The 15,865-nt window shown below is 36.7% G+C and overlaps 1 protein-coding gene across 2 annotated transcripts in view; it reads right to left on the bottom strand.

The window, feature by feature from the left end:
- Acss3 (acyl-CoA synthetase short chain family member 3) overlaps positions 1-15,865 on the bottom strand; it is a 172,797-nt gene that overhangs the window by 134,828 nt on the left and 22,104 nt on the right. For both annotated transcript variants that reach the window (XM_036169452.1, XM_036169451.1), the window contains exon 2: positions 6,277-6,421. In XM_036169452.1, coding sequence (XP_036025345.1) covers positions 6,277-6,421 — 145 coding nt within the window. The remainder of the gene's footprint in view (positions 1-6,276; positions 6,422-15,865) is intronic.

Here is a 15,865-nt window from a genome sequence, read left to right on the forward strand (position 1 = left end):
GGGAGGAACAGAAAATTCCAACAGCCACTGTACAATAACAAATTACTCTCAGCATGAGCCAAAACTGAACTAAACACCTCATTCCTAAATGTATCCCAATCCAAATGTATGCATGTCAACACCAAAACTGGCAATGACCTTTTTTTTTTTTTTTTTTTTTTTTTTTAAATTGTGAAAAATTACACTTTATTTTTTGGCAATACCTGTAATATCTGTTTTTTTTTCCTCTTTTTTTAATTTATTGTATTTGTGTTTTAATTTTACACATTCGCCATGGGTTCCCCTGTCCTGCTCCCTCCCTCCCCCACCTCCACCTTCCCCCCATTCCCTCCCCTCCATTCCCATCTCCTCCAGGGCCAAGACTTCCCTGGGGATTCATTTAAACCTGGTGGATTCAATACAGGCAGGTCCTGTCCCCTCCATTCAGGCTGAGCAAAGTGTCCATGTGTAAGCCCAAAGTTCCAAACAGCCAGCTCATGTGCTAAGGACAGGTCCAGGTCCCACTGCCTGGATGCCTCCCAGACCGTTCAAGCTATTTAATTGTCTCACTTATCCAGAGGGCCTGATCCAGTTGGGGGCTCCACAGCTTTTGGTTCATAATCCATGTGTTTCCATTAGTTTGGCTATTTGTCCCTGTGCTTCAGGGAGGCTACCTAGAAAACAGGACCCTAGAAAAAGACACAGGGATCGCCCAATGACAGAGAAATGGATGAGATCTACATGAACAACCTGGATGACAGTGGGAATAATGAAGGGCAAGGTTCGAGGGAAAGAGAGCTTAGGGGAGCAAGAGATCCCAGCTGGATCAAGAAAGAAAGGGAGAACAAGGAATGACAGACCATGATAAATGAAGACCACATGAGAACAGGAAGAAGCAAAGTGCTAGAGAGGTCCCCAGAAATCCGCAATGATACATCCTCTGTAGACTGGCTGGCAATGTTCGAGAGAAAGCCTGATCTGACCTAGTCTGGTGATCAGATTGCCAAACATCCTAACTGTTGTGCGGAACTCTCATCCAATAACTGATGGAAGTGGATGCAGAGATCCTCAGCCAGGCCCCAGGTGGAGCTCCAGGAGTCCAATTGTCGAGGAAGAAGAGGGATTGTAAGAGTGTGAATTGTTGGGCAATGCTCTTAAACAGGTATATCCCAAATAACCAGACCATGGCCTCTGGGGATGAAATGAATGTCATAAACAGAAAGTTGGGAGAAAAAATCCATAAACATAAAATGTTACATTATTCAATTTTATAAAGTTTAAGCATAAGCATATCTCCTGAATGGTCTGTACATGTCAGAGTTGCATTCATTTAGGGACTGTATGAGAAATAACCAAGGGAGTGATAATGAGGACTTACGGTGTACTGAAGCTTGGAATATTGTGCTTCCTGATCTAGCTACATACAAATACTATTTGTAAAAAACATAAGAGTGTATATGGATAGCATCTGATTTTTATTTAAAACTATACGGGCGGTGTTGGCGCACGCCTTTAATCCCAGCACTAGGGAGGCAGAGACAGGCGGATCTCTGTGAGTTTGAGGCCAGCCTGGTCTCCAAAGTGAGTTCCAGGAAAGGTGCAAAGCTACACAGAGAAACCCTGTCTCAGAAAAAACAAAAAACAAAAAACAAAAAACAAAAAACAAAAAACAAAAAACAAAAACAAAAACAAAAACAAAACTACATATATCGTCTTTATATGAAAACTGAACACATTGCACACTGTGGGAGAATACATGAGTGACTGCAATTTCTGCATACATTAGCACCACTCATCTACTTATCAAGCATCAAAACAATAATTTGTCTTACAGACATACACTTTTTAGTGGCATTTTAGTGCTTATTTGCTTTTTAGTATTTATTTGGGTACCTTTATATATAAAATAGATGAAATAATGCCTCCTTTTTCTCTCAACAAGGCCATCACTAACAGGAGTAGATTTGAGTGTACAATACTGTGCCTTGGCTTTTGGGTGTCTGCTTAAGAATAATATCAATGTCAATGATAAGGGAGCATCCGGCTGCTTTCTCCTGACCTATTTCTGAGCAGATGGATTTCACACTTTGAAGAGAGCATTCTGAAGAGCAGGGATTGGAAGTGGACTTTTCATGAAACATAGCCCATGATTACAGAGTAATTTTCTCTGCTAAATTATTAAGCCTTCATAATTATAACTACAGCTATAATTATATTACAAAATTACCTTTAATAAAGATAAGAGGCACTTTAGGTGGATTAGATCTGGAAAATTTAACACACACTATGTTTTATCAATTTCCCTCATATAGTTTTATTCATGAAAAAATTCTCAGGTGCCCTTCATGGAAGGTCACCTTTTTACTTAGTGAACACACATAAAAATTCATAATTGCTGGGATAACAAAACCTAAAATCCACACAAAGAGATAAATTCAACGTCAAATTCGTGACATTCAACATAATATATGTGTGCTTGTACAAACACACATGCCTTTGATTTCACTAAGATTTATTACAATAATCTGTTAACCTTAAAAGAGTACAGGGGTTGGGGATTTAGCTCAGTGGTACAGCACTTGCCTAGCAAGTGCAAGGCCCTGGGTTCAGTCCTCAGCTGCGGCAAAAAAAAAAAAAAAAAAAAAGGACAATAAGTATATGCATGTTTCCCAGAAGGCAGATTTTTCAGCTGTTATTTTGAAGAACCCAAACAGAATCCATATATCTTGGAGAACCAAGCCAAATAAAAATAAGTTAGGAAAGGTGTTCAAGTTCTGTTTCTAATATACACTAGAGAATTCCATTCAACAAAACACAGTAAACTTTAAAATTTCAAATGGTAGTACATTCACTCACTCATTCATAATTCAATACATATTCACTATGTGTGTGGCAACATTCTACAGCTAAAACAAACATGTTTGTCCTCATAAACCTTACATATTAAAATTAACAGCACCACTCAAGAGCATATGAATAAAACCCAATATTGAGTAATAAATAAGAAAGCAAAAGGGGGCTATTGAACAGTGTGGGAAAGAACACTTACGGTTAATATGATCAGGAAAGATCTTAAAGATGATAAAATAGAAGAGACATAACATGAGTCATAAGATACCCAAAGAGCATAAAACTCATTTCAAGTACAAAATAAGCAACGGGACTAAATCTAGTTGTCAATCAGGAAGTTTTACTAAATCCTATTTAATCTTGACCCCATTAGGTAAGACTATGGTTTCCAAAAGTGTCTGTCAAAGACATTTGCATCAAGGTTCAGCCTCCAGAGCAGTACTACAGAGAGAAGTAATGGAACCAGTAGGGGGTGGAGCTTCCTCAGGTCACTAAGGTTGTGTCTACACAGAAGGTCATGGCTCTTTGGCTTTTCCCCTTTTTTCTCATTCCCAGCCATGAGATGAGCAGTTGGCTTCACCATGCATGCTCCACCATCGCCATCTACCACACATCATAGGCCCAAAGAAATAGATCTATGCAATCTTGAATGGTAGCCCCAAATAAACTTTTTTGTCCTTGTAAAGTAGTTATCACAGGGGCTGGCTGGAGAGATGGCTCAGTAGTTAAGAGCACTGGCTGTGCTTTCAGAGAACTCAGGTTCAATTCCTAGTACCTACATGGCAGCTCACAATGGTCTGTCATTCCAGTTCAAGAGGACTGTGTGCCCTCTTATGTCCTCAGAGGGCATATATGTACACATATACATGCAGAAAAAACATTCATACACTTAAAAAATTAAAGATAAAACAATAATAAATTAGCACAGGCAATTGATACAGCTGAGGAAGCAATACCAAACACCAGTGATTTTCTACGTTTTTCCACAGAGTACAGAACCTAGCCCTACTCTGACTATGTATTACAATTAAATTTTCATATTTTTTCAAGGAGAAATATTTTATTCTTTGTAAATGGAGGGACTTTTCCAAGGTATTATGGGATATTATTGGATATAATTTATTATTTCCTTAGACTTAGAGCATCTACCCCTAGTAAAATCTATTGAAAATCAGCCCTAATCACTTACCAGAGCAGATAATTTGTTACTCTTCTCTTTAAAATCTATTTTACCTTAGCTTTCTTTTTTCAATTAAAATTTTTTTCATTAATTTCACAAACCAATCAGAGGGAAGAGGGAAATATCTGATTGGTGTGTAGAATTTTCATATTTGTATATTTTCTCAGCATTTGGCAATAAGAGCTTTGTCCAGTTATGTTATCCTTTATTCCAAATGAAATTTGGTAATCAAAAGGTAAACATTTACAGAATGGAGGGCAGACATTAAACAGGTCTCTAATCCCTGGACAAATGTCTCAGCCCAGGGTTGTTTAAAATCATCAGACATGTAGATAACACAGCCACTTTGGAAAGGCTCTGACCCCTCTTTAAAACTGTCAGTATTTCTTATCACTGTGGTGAGTTAGCTAAAATTTGCAGTTTATTAATTAAATAAGAGACATTGAAATCAAGTTTTACCCATCCAAAATGCCAAGTGAAAATATGAACAAAGATAGATGAAATGAGCCCTAGTCCAAAGATTGTTCTTTTTGTTTGTTCTCATTGGCATTGCTCATTTTAAATCTTTCTCTGTCTTCCTCACTTAATAAAATAGAGACTGCAGAGAGCTAGAAGCAGGTAATCAAAGCAACAGAACAACACCCCTCTCTCTCTGTGGAACAGTTCTTCCTTTAATACTTTGGAGCAGAAAGCCTAAAAAACCAGGGGCTGACAGCAACTGAGAGGAACTGCACTCTTAAAAGGATGTTCATGTCAGGCTAAACTGAAACCTGTGAACTAGCTCAGAAGTCAAGAGTCTCAGAGTCCAGATTCAGCATGAAAAAAGAAGATGAGTAAGCAGAAAGATTCTGAGAAAAACATATGCGTGTGGTGATCTTAGACAGTTATGTAATTTAAATTTAAAGAGAAAGCAACAGAAAAAGTCCACACTCTTACTGTTTAAGATTTCCTTAAAGATTTTTCCTTTGACTCTAATGTTTGTATATGCATCAAATTCAGTATGCTAACAGAGATAAAAATGCACGAATAAACATCAAATTCTGTACAATCTAACATCAGTTAAAATGTGCAATTATCTTAAGTTTTTAAATTCAGAAAATGAGATTGTGGCAGTGTGCCCAAATCACAGGAGTACTGTTTCAACCACAGATAACGCCTCTTCCAAACTGAGAAAATGCAAACCTATACCAAAGAGCGCAGTACTTCAGACAGCTTCTATTTCTTCTTGCATTAGTGTTGTGACTCTCATATATGATGAACACATTGACTCCAGTGTCAACTCTGTGTGTGTTTCAGAACAACAACCAGTACACCTAACAATACAGTGCAGCATTCCTTTTTGGCTGTATTTTTGGTCATGTCTTGGGCTACTCATATGCATACACATCCACACACCACATCCAAGAAGAAAGAGGAAGGTAAGAAGGAAGAAAGGAAGTCATACAAATGGCTAATAATATTAGGAAATAAACACTGGAAATGATGTTGTGGTTGGATTTCAGAGTGTCTTGTATGACACAGGAGTCTGGATTTTACTCTCCAAATGGCATTATTTTAAAATACATTTTAATTAAAATATAATTACATCACCTCTTCCTTTGCCATTTTCCCCTCCAACTGACTAAAGAAGAAAGCCACAGTGAGAACCTTTGCCAGCTTACACTTCTAACAGAAGATTAATACTAAGGCTCTACAAGGAACTCAAAAACAAAGAGCCGTGAAAACAAATGACCCAGTTAAAATTAGGCTACCAAACTCAACAAAGAGTTCTCAAAAGAAGAAATAAAAATGGCCAGGAAATAAAGTTAAAAGTGTTCAACATCCTTAGCAATTGGGGAAATGAAAAATAAGGAAATTTGTAATTTACGCAAAATGAGTAAGAAAAAAATTTAGATGATCATCTAACGTGAACAGTGCTGGGTAAGGAGAGCATGTAGGAGACTGCCAATCACATAAAAACAAGGAGTAGCCTTCGCTAGTCCCAGTGGTGACAATAAGGGGGAAGTACAAAAGTCAGAAGAGCATTTAAAAACTATTCTGAACATCTGCATACCTTTCCAAATAAAATGAGTACCTTTCAGTACTATAGAATGTGAATGGATTAAGAAAAATCTAAAGTTGATCACAAGTAATCAGTGTTCACTTCCAAGATTATAAAAAATCACTAGTACACGTAATATATTGAAAACAATTACATAATGAGAACATACCTTAGCTACATAACTTCTATACAATAGCCAATATGGAGAGAAAGTTGGGGATGTTACCTGCTCCAAGACTTCCTTATAGGTGATAGTTGCTTTAGTGTTTGTAACAGGACTGTCATAGATGATGGCAATCTTATCCCCTTGGCCATTTTCAATGTGCCGATCAACAGCATTGTAACAAATGTTAAGCATCCCTTCCACAAACCTGAAACACATTGCAAAGAAAAATTAATGACACTTTTCACGATATATTTTTGTGTAACCACTTTGCTCCATATCTAGCTGCTATGGATGTCTTTAGGACAGTGTTTTCTACAGTACTTCAAGCTGGGAAATGATGGTGGTAAAACACATATTTGGAATGACATCCGGAGAACATTTTTACTTCAATAAATATAAATTTATATTAATGTATAACAGGAAAAATTACACTTTGTACTTTCAACTGACAGCTTTGTGGATATTACTGCTTAGGATGAAAGTGGAATCTACAGTACCTGAGTAATATTTATAGAGGTAGCATGAATCCTAGATAACTGCGGTAGAGAAGCATTAGAGATTATGAAAAGGGAAAATGGTAGATGTATGGCAGACATTCTGCTAGCTGTTACAAATAGACAAGCCCTAAAAAAGTCAGTTCTTTGAAATATACTGTCATAGTTAGCTTCAGTTGTCCACTTGGCACAGATGGAAAGAAAGAAACTTAACTGAAGGATTGTTTCCGTTGCACTGTCTTGTTTACATGTCTTCAGAGGCATTTATTAATTATTAATTAACAGGATTATTTTCAGCCTACTGTTGACTGTACCATCCTTGGTCAGATGGACCTGAACTATGTAAAAAAAGAAAGAAAAAAAAAAACAAGTAGAGCAAGCAAGGGGAAACAAGTTAATAAGCTGAATTCTTCTACAGTCTCTGCTATTTCTAGCTGCTAGTTCCTGTCTTGACTCTCTACGTGATGGCCTGTAACCTTTATCAAATAAAACCTTTCCAGAGGCCACACTAGCCAGTGAGGCAGGTAGGTGATCTTTAGACCTCTGCTTATCTTCCACTCCTCCAAATCCAATCCCCCATTCTCATTGTCAGCTCTGTGGCAGACTACTAGCTGTGTCCTCTCCTCCCTCTCTACCCCTATTCCCAGGGGACTAAGCTGACCTTGGTATCACAAACTGCTTTCCTCCCTCCTGTGGATTCCCTCAGAAACCCTCTTCTAGCCTATCTCATTCCTTAAGTGTCAGCTCCCAACTCAAAGAAACATTCTATTTTTGGTTGTGAGCCTAGCCTTTAACAGCAGAGCCATCTCTCCAGCCCCAAAGAAACATTCTAATCAAAACCCCCAGTGTCCATCCCTCGCAGGATCTCAGAAGCATTCTCTACCAGGCAATCCACAGCCACCACACTCTCCTAAGATCCAGAGAGGGCGACAGTAACAAAGGAATGCAATGCCAACCCAACAAAAACAAGACCAGACATCAGCATCTAGTTTTCCAACACAGATGCCTAAGAAGCCAGCACAGAAACAAAACAGCTCCTCACTAATGTCCTCACTAATGCCCAGCAACACAACCATAGTAAGCTGTGAGAAATACAACATAGTTGCAGCACGAGACAAGGACTTTAGAAGAGCCTTTAAGAATATATTTTAGGGGGCTGGAGAGATGGCTCAGAGGTTGGGAGCACTGGCTGCTCTTCCAGAGGTCCTGAGTGCAATTCCCAGCAACCACATGGTGGCTCACAACCATCTGTAATGAGATCTGGTGCCCTCTTCTGGGAAGTAGGCATACATGCTGGATACATAATAAATAAATAAATGAATGAATGAATAAATGAATAAATAAATAAGTCTTTTTAAGAAAAAAAAAGAACATATTTTTAAAAAGCTGCTAAAGAGAAAATGGGTAAATCCCTTAAAGAAATCTATGAAAACACAGCCAAACAGCAGAATGAAATGAAAACACTTCAAAAACTTGCAACTGAAAATAGAATCAATAAAGAAAACTAAAACTGAGGCAAAACTTGAAATGAAAAAAAAATTAGGAATTCATCTTAAAGTAAAAGATGGAGAAGATATCCCAGGAAAATGAACCCAAGAAGTAAGCTGGCATCGCTATTTTAATATCTGCCCAAATAGGCTTCAACCCAAACTAATTAGAAGAGATAGAAAAGGATGCTCCACACCCATCAAAGGAGAAACCCCCCAAGACGACAGTGTGATTCCGAAAATCTATGTGCCAAACACCAGGGTACTCAAGTTCAAAAGAGAAACACTACTACAGCGTAAATCACATATTGACTCTCACACACTGATAGTGGGAGACTTCAATAACCCACTCTTGCCAATACACAGGTCATCCAGACAAAACTAAACAGAGAAATGCTGGACCTAGCAGACAATATAAGCCAATTGGACCAAACAGATATTATAGAAGATTTCACCCATATAAAAAAGAATATACCTTCTTCTCTGCACCTCGTGGAACTTTCTCCAAAATTAACCACATACTCAGACACAAAGACAGTCTCAACAGATACAAAAAAAAAAAAGTTGAAGCAACACCCTGAATCCTATCTGACCACCATGGATGAAAGCTGGATATCAACAATAAAAACAACAGAAAACGTATAAATTCAGAAAAACTGAACACCTCACTATTGAGTGAAAAATGAAACAAAACAGATATAAAGAAAGAAAATAAAGATTTTCTATAAATGAATAAAAATGAATACAAAGTATATCCAAACTTATAGAATACAGTAAAGATGTTTCTAAGAGGAAAGTCTGCATCAGATGGGGTCTTGAGCTAAAAAAAGTGCTCACATGCTCTGAACCCTAACCCAGAACTATCTCCAAATTGACAGCCACTTACAAATGAAAATATAGTTTTCTTCAAAGGAGTGCCACTGGAGAAACAAATTACTCTTAATGACAGGCTATTAGTGAAGACTGTTGCAGATTGTCATTCATCTAGGTTTGTGTTTTGCCTAATACAACGTCAGCAGATACAAGGCAGGAGCTTTAGTGTACATGTGAGCAAAATATGGATTCAGCAAATAAATTCTGGAAACACTGAATAGTACTGGTGTTGCATATGAAAAGTTTGATATATTCCAAGGTAGAAGACATACAGAAGGCATTAAGAGTATTCTCAAACTGGCCAATCCATGCATAGCTGTATGTGAAGTGACATTTAAAAGAATTAATTATCATTCCTTAAGTTTTGGGATAAAGTCATGTTTTTGGATGACATAAATAACTGATTTTGTTTACCCTGGTTCATTTTTCTTCAACTGCTTTTACACAATCAGATAATATTGATTTAAAAACAGGTAGTTGCTTAAATTCAGTCAGCAAATACTTCCATGTCTATACTTCACTTAGTACCAACCAACCTCAAGAATTTCCAAAGATCTACATCTGTTTTTCGATAATAGTACTTGACACATTATATCAACAGTGATCTACTATGCATTTGCTTTGTTATACTATAAACTACCTGAGAGCTGAGACCATGTCATCCTAATAATCCAATAATCTCCTATGTGTTTTCTATACACTGTGGATTCAGTGAGTAGCGAACGAATGAGTGGACCAAAAATGTCGGTAACTCTTCAGGAAAAAATCACATGAAAGATCCAGGTTAATTTACTACCCCTTCTTAGAAATCAAGTGAGCAATGCCCTAAGGATACCAAGGGCTTTTAGTTAGGAATGGCAGAAAGGCATATTTGAAATCAAATATTGAGACATTTAGATGGGGGTCCATGTTGTGACATCATGTTTATTCATTGCTTGTAAGTAATGCTACTTTCCTATTCTCCAGCTCACTGATAACCTGTATACAATCTCCATGCATCTCTGCTATCTCCAGCCCATTAAGCAGCATTTTCTTTTTAATTCTTTTTTGTATTTTCAAGTTCCAAATTTCTACTTAATTATCTTTTTTCTTTAATTAATTTGCTGTAGATTTCTATCTCCTTCCCAATGTGTTTATAACTACTTGAAGCATATTTAATGGTGGCTGCTTTAAAATCCTTGTCAGGTAAAGTCCAATAGTTATGCCGTCTACGTGTCATATCTGTTTATTTGCCCTTGTCATTCGTGCTGACATTTCCTTGGTCCTCAGTATAAAAAACAATATTTTATTGTACCTTGGAAATATCTCTGTATTTTATATATACACACATATATATTATACTATGGAGTATTATATCTCTCTGTAGCCTGTTCAAACATAAATTTTCAATCTTCTGGTTTTTGTTGGCACAATGTGGTTGGAAAGGGAGACACTTCATTGCCTCTTAGGTCTAAGTTCCTGTTGATGCTAGGATTCCTTGATACCCCTGGGAGATGAGCTGGCATGAAATGTCAAGCTTCAGTTATGTTCTCTTTCTCCATCCCCAGTGAGTGTTTCTACATTATTGTTCGTCATGTGACCTCCTTAACTTAGCCAGCTAGTTCTCACTAGCTCATAAACATACCAGACATCAGCAAAGAAGTCGGTGCTGTGGGGCTGCGAAGGGTTTGATAGTGGCATTATCAGCACATTGTAGTTTTCTCTTTTAAGAATATGGTTACAGAAATTTAGGAAAGAATAACGCCCTTTGGGGCTGTCAGGAAGGAAATCCAAAGATGAGGAAGGACGTGCAAGCAATGCTCAACAGAACATTGCTGCAGGAGTGAGCAAAGCGCCTGGCTCTTAGGAGTTAAAACTGGTGAAACCAGCCACACAAATTGACCTAACACAGAAATGGATACACTATGGACGACCGGATCCAGAGAACTGTGGGGGCCTTCTCCGCTCAAAGATTTGATTTCCTGCGATGACAAGATGCTTATTTGTCTTTAAATCAAATCATTTCAGGAAAGGTCAATTGAAAAGCTACGTGCTGTCTGGCTACTGCCACTGCTAAGTCCCTGGCTACATTTTAAACGAGAGTCTCTCCAGATTATAAAAACAAGAAGCGCTCCAAAAATTACCCGTTACAGTATTTTGTTTCCCTTTCCCAATGTAAATGTGGTTCATCTTACAGATAAGGTGTTACTTTGACTCTGTATTTAGCAGTGCACCTTGAGCCTCCCCAAAGGTCTGACATTCTTTTTAAATGCATGTTGAATGATGGCATAGTGTTCTATTCAATCACTACTCCATGATCAAGCCAAAACTGTGTGGCTGAAAATTGCCTTTCATAAAATTATCATTATTGAAAATTATCTTAGGATGAAGTATCCTGTAGAGAGATATTAGCCACACTGTTTATTTCAAATTATAGTTTCTGGTTGTAGTCATACAGTTCAGTATGTGTATACACACATTAAAGTCAGATAATCAAATTGCTTTCTGGAAATGTTGAAACGGTTTACATCACCATCAACATTACCTGCATGTTCACTTCATCAAATTCCTCCAAATATAGCTTATTCACAATCTGTTCAATAAAAAAAACTTTAAAAATAATTTTATTCCTGGTTACTAGCCTTGACTACATCAACATAGTGATATTTGAAAGTACTTTCTATAGAATATTGAACTTACATTTGATATTGCTCCAAGTGATTTTTTTCATCATATTCATTAATTTTAATTTGTGATGCTTTGTAACACAAAAAAGTATTTTTAAATTATATATAGTAAATAATTTCATCCTTTCTTCTGTGACTTTTACCCAAGATAATTCATACACTATGCTTCTTATTTTATATATTATATAAACCCAAATGTCCCAGTATTATTCATATGGAAAAGATGCAATTTGTACATAATACCCGTTATATTTTATATGCAACCTATGCATTATATTACTTATTGTATATATGTACACATACTGCACAGCCTTACATACATGTGAAAACAATTGTTTTACATGTTCTTAATTAGTTTTCCAAAGTATCGCTTTTTAAATAATCCTTAATCTTTTCATTCATGCTTGGTCCTCTTTTCTTTCCATGCATTAGCATCTTAAAAACACCAAAGTCTTTTTAGCAATATAAAATCTCTAACCCAACTACAGGAATGTTCAGTCAGTAGAAATTTAGGACTTGCTCTTTCAGTTCTGCTAAGGAAAGGATGGAAACTTTCATATCCTTTATGATACATAATTACTGACCCTAAAAATCTTTCACAGAAAATTGACAGAAATTTGAATGTACTTCATGTTGTAGAATATTTTAAGGTGTGTTACTTTTGTTTATGTTGTAATTGTTTGACTCTGTGAAGCTGTGTTACTATGTCTGTGTAAAACACCTGATGGTTTAATAAAGAACTAGACAATAGCAAGGCAGGAGAAAGGATAGGCAGGGCTGGCAGGCAGAGGAGGATATATAGAAGGAAAAAACTGGGAGAAGAGATGTAAGATCTAGGAGCCAGAGAAGGAGGAAGAATCCAGGGTCCAGCCACCCAACTACACAGCAAGCCACAGAGTAAGAGTAATATTTACAGAAGTAAGAGAATGGAAAAGCCCAGAGGCAAAAGGTAGACAGGATAATTTAAGATAAGAACAGCTGGCTAGAAACTAAGCCAAGCTAATGCTGGGCATTCATAACTGATAATAAGCAGGCCCTCTAAAAGACAAAAGACCAAAAACACCTAACAACAACTTCATAGTAAAATGAATAGTCAAAAAGTATAAAACTGAAACTGAATTGATAGTGACTAGAAAGTGAAGCTTGGCATTACAGTGTTGTTTAACATGCCTAAGATCCTAGATTTTTCTGTAGTAAGAAGGCAAATGTGAATTATTAATAACAGTGACAAAACTGGTAATGGTGACACCATTATTTCAGGTCAGAGGTAACTTTTTGGATATATAAAGTAGGTGGGAGAAAAACTGTCAAATCAAAAATTCATGATGTATATAATAGAGCTAATATCACACACTGCAAAACTATTTCCATATAAATGCATATGTTATTATTGGTTCAAAACAGAAAAATGTCCAAATGCTATAAAAAAATCTACATCTCAATAAATCTCTAAAATAATTCTAAAATGAGACAAATGGATCATGGGTTTTAGATAAATGGTTAAGGGCAACTGACTCCTCCAATGTGTGCACACATAGGCACACACATGAACACCACACACACACACATACACACACACACACACACACACACACACACACATACACATCATATCGTATCACATAAATATAAAATAAATATAAAAATGTTTACTAGCATAGAACAGGACTTTATGAAATATGGGAGTTTCTGAATTGGGAAATCTATAGATTACTTAACATATATAGTATAGAAACAAAAGTAATACAAATGCCACTGGTCATCTGAAATCTCTTTCTCCTCTCAAATGATCACAGGAACAAAGAATTTAGTCATTAACACCCACATTCACTGATGAGTGAAGGTGAGTTTTACTAAGATTGTGAAATATATCACTCAACTCTGCATTTTGACACTCAAATGAATATATGCATAGATGTACATAGATAACTAATAATATTAGAGAGATGGATAGATAAATTAGACAGACAGATAAATGATAGGTAGGTACATACATACATACATACATACATACATACATACATACATACACACATACATACATACTTAAAAGCTGGGTTTGAGGAAAAATATTTTCAAAATAAATTGCATGAGGAAGGATATATTCACAACTTCACTAAGACTTACAGCATCTATATAAAATTAATCAATTAAAAATTAGAAGGTCCAAACAATACTTATGGAGAGTAACACTAACAAATAATGAGTACAAAATACGATTTTCCTATTTTAGCCACAGTCAGGAAGCTGAACATTAAAATAATGAGATGTCATTTTTCTTAGTAGATTGATGTGATACCACAGTGTTGTGGGAGTAAAAAGAGAGCAGCTGTGACATCAGTCAGTTTTCCAGTGAGGATGGATGACAGACAGAAAGCTCTCCATAACCAGAGATACACTTGAGGATAAATGAGCCATGCATTAGCAATTCTAAACAAGGAAGATTTGGAGGTGGTTTCATCTCTTGCAGTAAAGCCTTCTCTATTCAAAATACATGAGTCTTGAAGTTCATCAGTTTGGCTTTCCATTGCAATACTTTATACTTTAAGAGAAATTCATTACACACTAAATGAAATAAGCCTGTGGTCACTGCAGAAAGGTGTAATGTCCTGTTTCTTCAAGGATCTGTAAAGAAGCTCTTGAAATTCTTTCTGTATTTTTCTTTCCTTTGAATTTTTTTAAAATTATCTTACGTGCATGAGTGGTTTTTTTTGGTTTTTTGTTTTATTTTGTTTTGTTTTACACATATGTATGAATGCCACATGTGTGTCTGGTGCCTGTGGATGCAAGAGGGAACTGGATTCCTGGAACTGAGTTATAGACAGTTGTAAGCAACGACATGGGTGCTGGGAACTGAACCCATGTCTTTGCAAGAGCAGCAAGCTCTTAAAAAATGAGCCACCCTTCCAGCCCCTTCTTCTGGAATTGCAATTGGACACAGTTTTCTAGAGTCCTTTTGTCTTTATTCACTGCCCCTTTGTGCTTATATCCAGCACAAAAGCTTGAACTCAGCCTTTCGACAGGAATTGTGCTTAGAACTGACTCTTCTCTGCTCTTCCCCCTGGTTAACCTTCAGTCTGATATTTCCTAATAATGACTCTAGTTCATCCCATATTTGACTTTGGCCTTGTTCATAAAAATAAGGCAGAGAGTATTGTGTGTTCTACATTCTGCACTAAGTCAGTGAAGATGAGTTGGGATTTGAAGAAGTTTTGAAGGGGTAGAATGCCTAAAAAGCTAAATGATCATCAACTATTGGGTGCAAGAAGAACCTACAATAATAGTAGCCATATGGCACCATGTCCCCACCAATTACCCAGCATCACTAGTTTCTAGATTCCCTGTGCTATGCCTGAAAAGCTACATGATCTTGATCTATTGGGTGCAAGAAGAACCTACAATAATAGCAGCCCCCATGGCACCATGTCCCCACCAATTTCCCATCATCATTAATTTCCAAATTCCCTGTTCTCCAAGCTATTTTGTTAATTAAATATGCATTTATTATTCAACTATTTTAAAGGGATAATCTAAGTTTAGCCCTAAAAATATTGCCTTTTATATGAATAGGGAAATGATAGCATGTAAGTTGTGGCATTAACTATCCTGCTAGAGAAAGCTGAATTGAACAAACACATTATCTCAATTCCACAACACCATCCTACTTTATCAGAACAAAACTTTGTACAGCTTCACAATGTAGCCTGTAGCATTCTAATCAGTAAGCTTTGCTTTACTGTACTCTCCCATCCACTCACTAAATGCCCAGGTTACCTTGCAGAGCAAGAGAGACAGGTTTCCTCAACCACCCTAACAACTTACCAAGTGCTCAATACAATAATCAAACTTAGCAAATATAACAGAGGGGTGAAGTTAACTATTTTCTTTAATTTTTATGGAACTAGACCTATCAGACATCACAGTTAAAGAAAATTTCAAGAAAGTAGCAACAGTCTGGTTCTGAAGAGAGCTCATGTTGGGAATCAATCACTGAATTAAACAACAAATAAATATTGATAATCTGTGAGAGATTACTCTAGATAGAGGAGGGACCGTGTTGCCCCTTGTCCCTGGATGGAATGATGACACAGGATGGTAACTAGAGTGGAAACTGAGGCCTGGAATATTA

Source organism: Onychomys torridus, chromosome 20, assembly GCF_903995425.1.
Source record: "Onychomys torridus chromosome 20, mOncTor1.1, whole genome shotgun sequence".
Taxonomy (NCBI): Eukaryota; Metazoa; Chordata; class Mammalia; order Rodentia; family Cricetidae; genus Onychomys; species Onychomys torridus.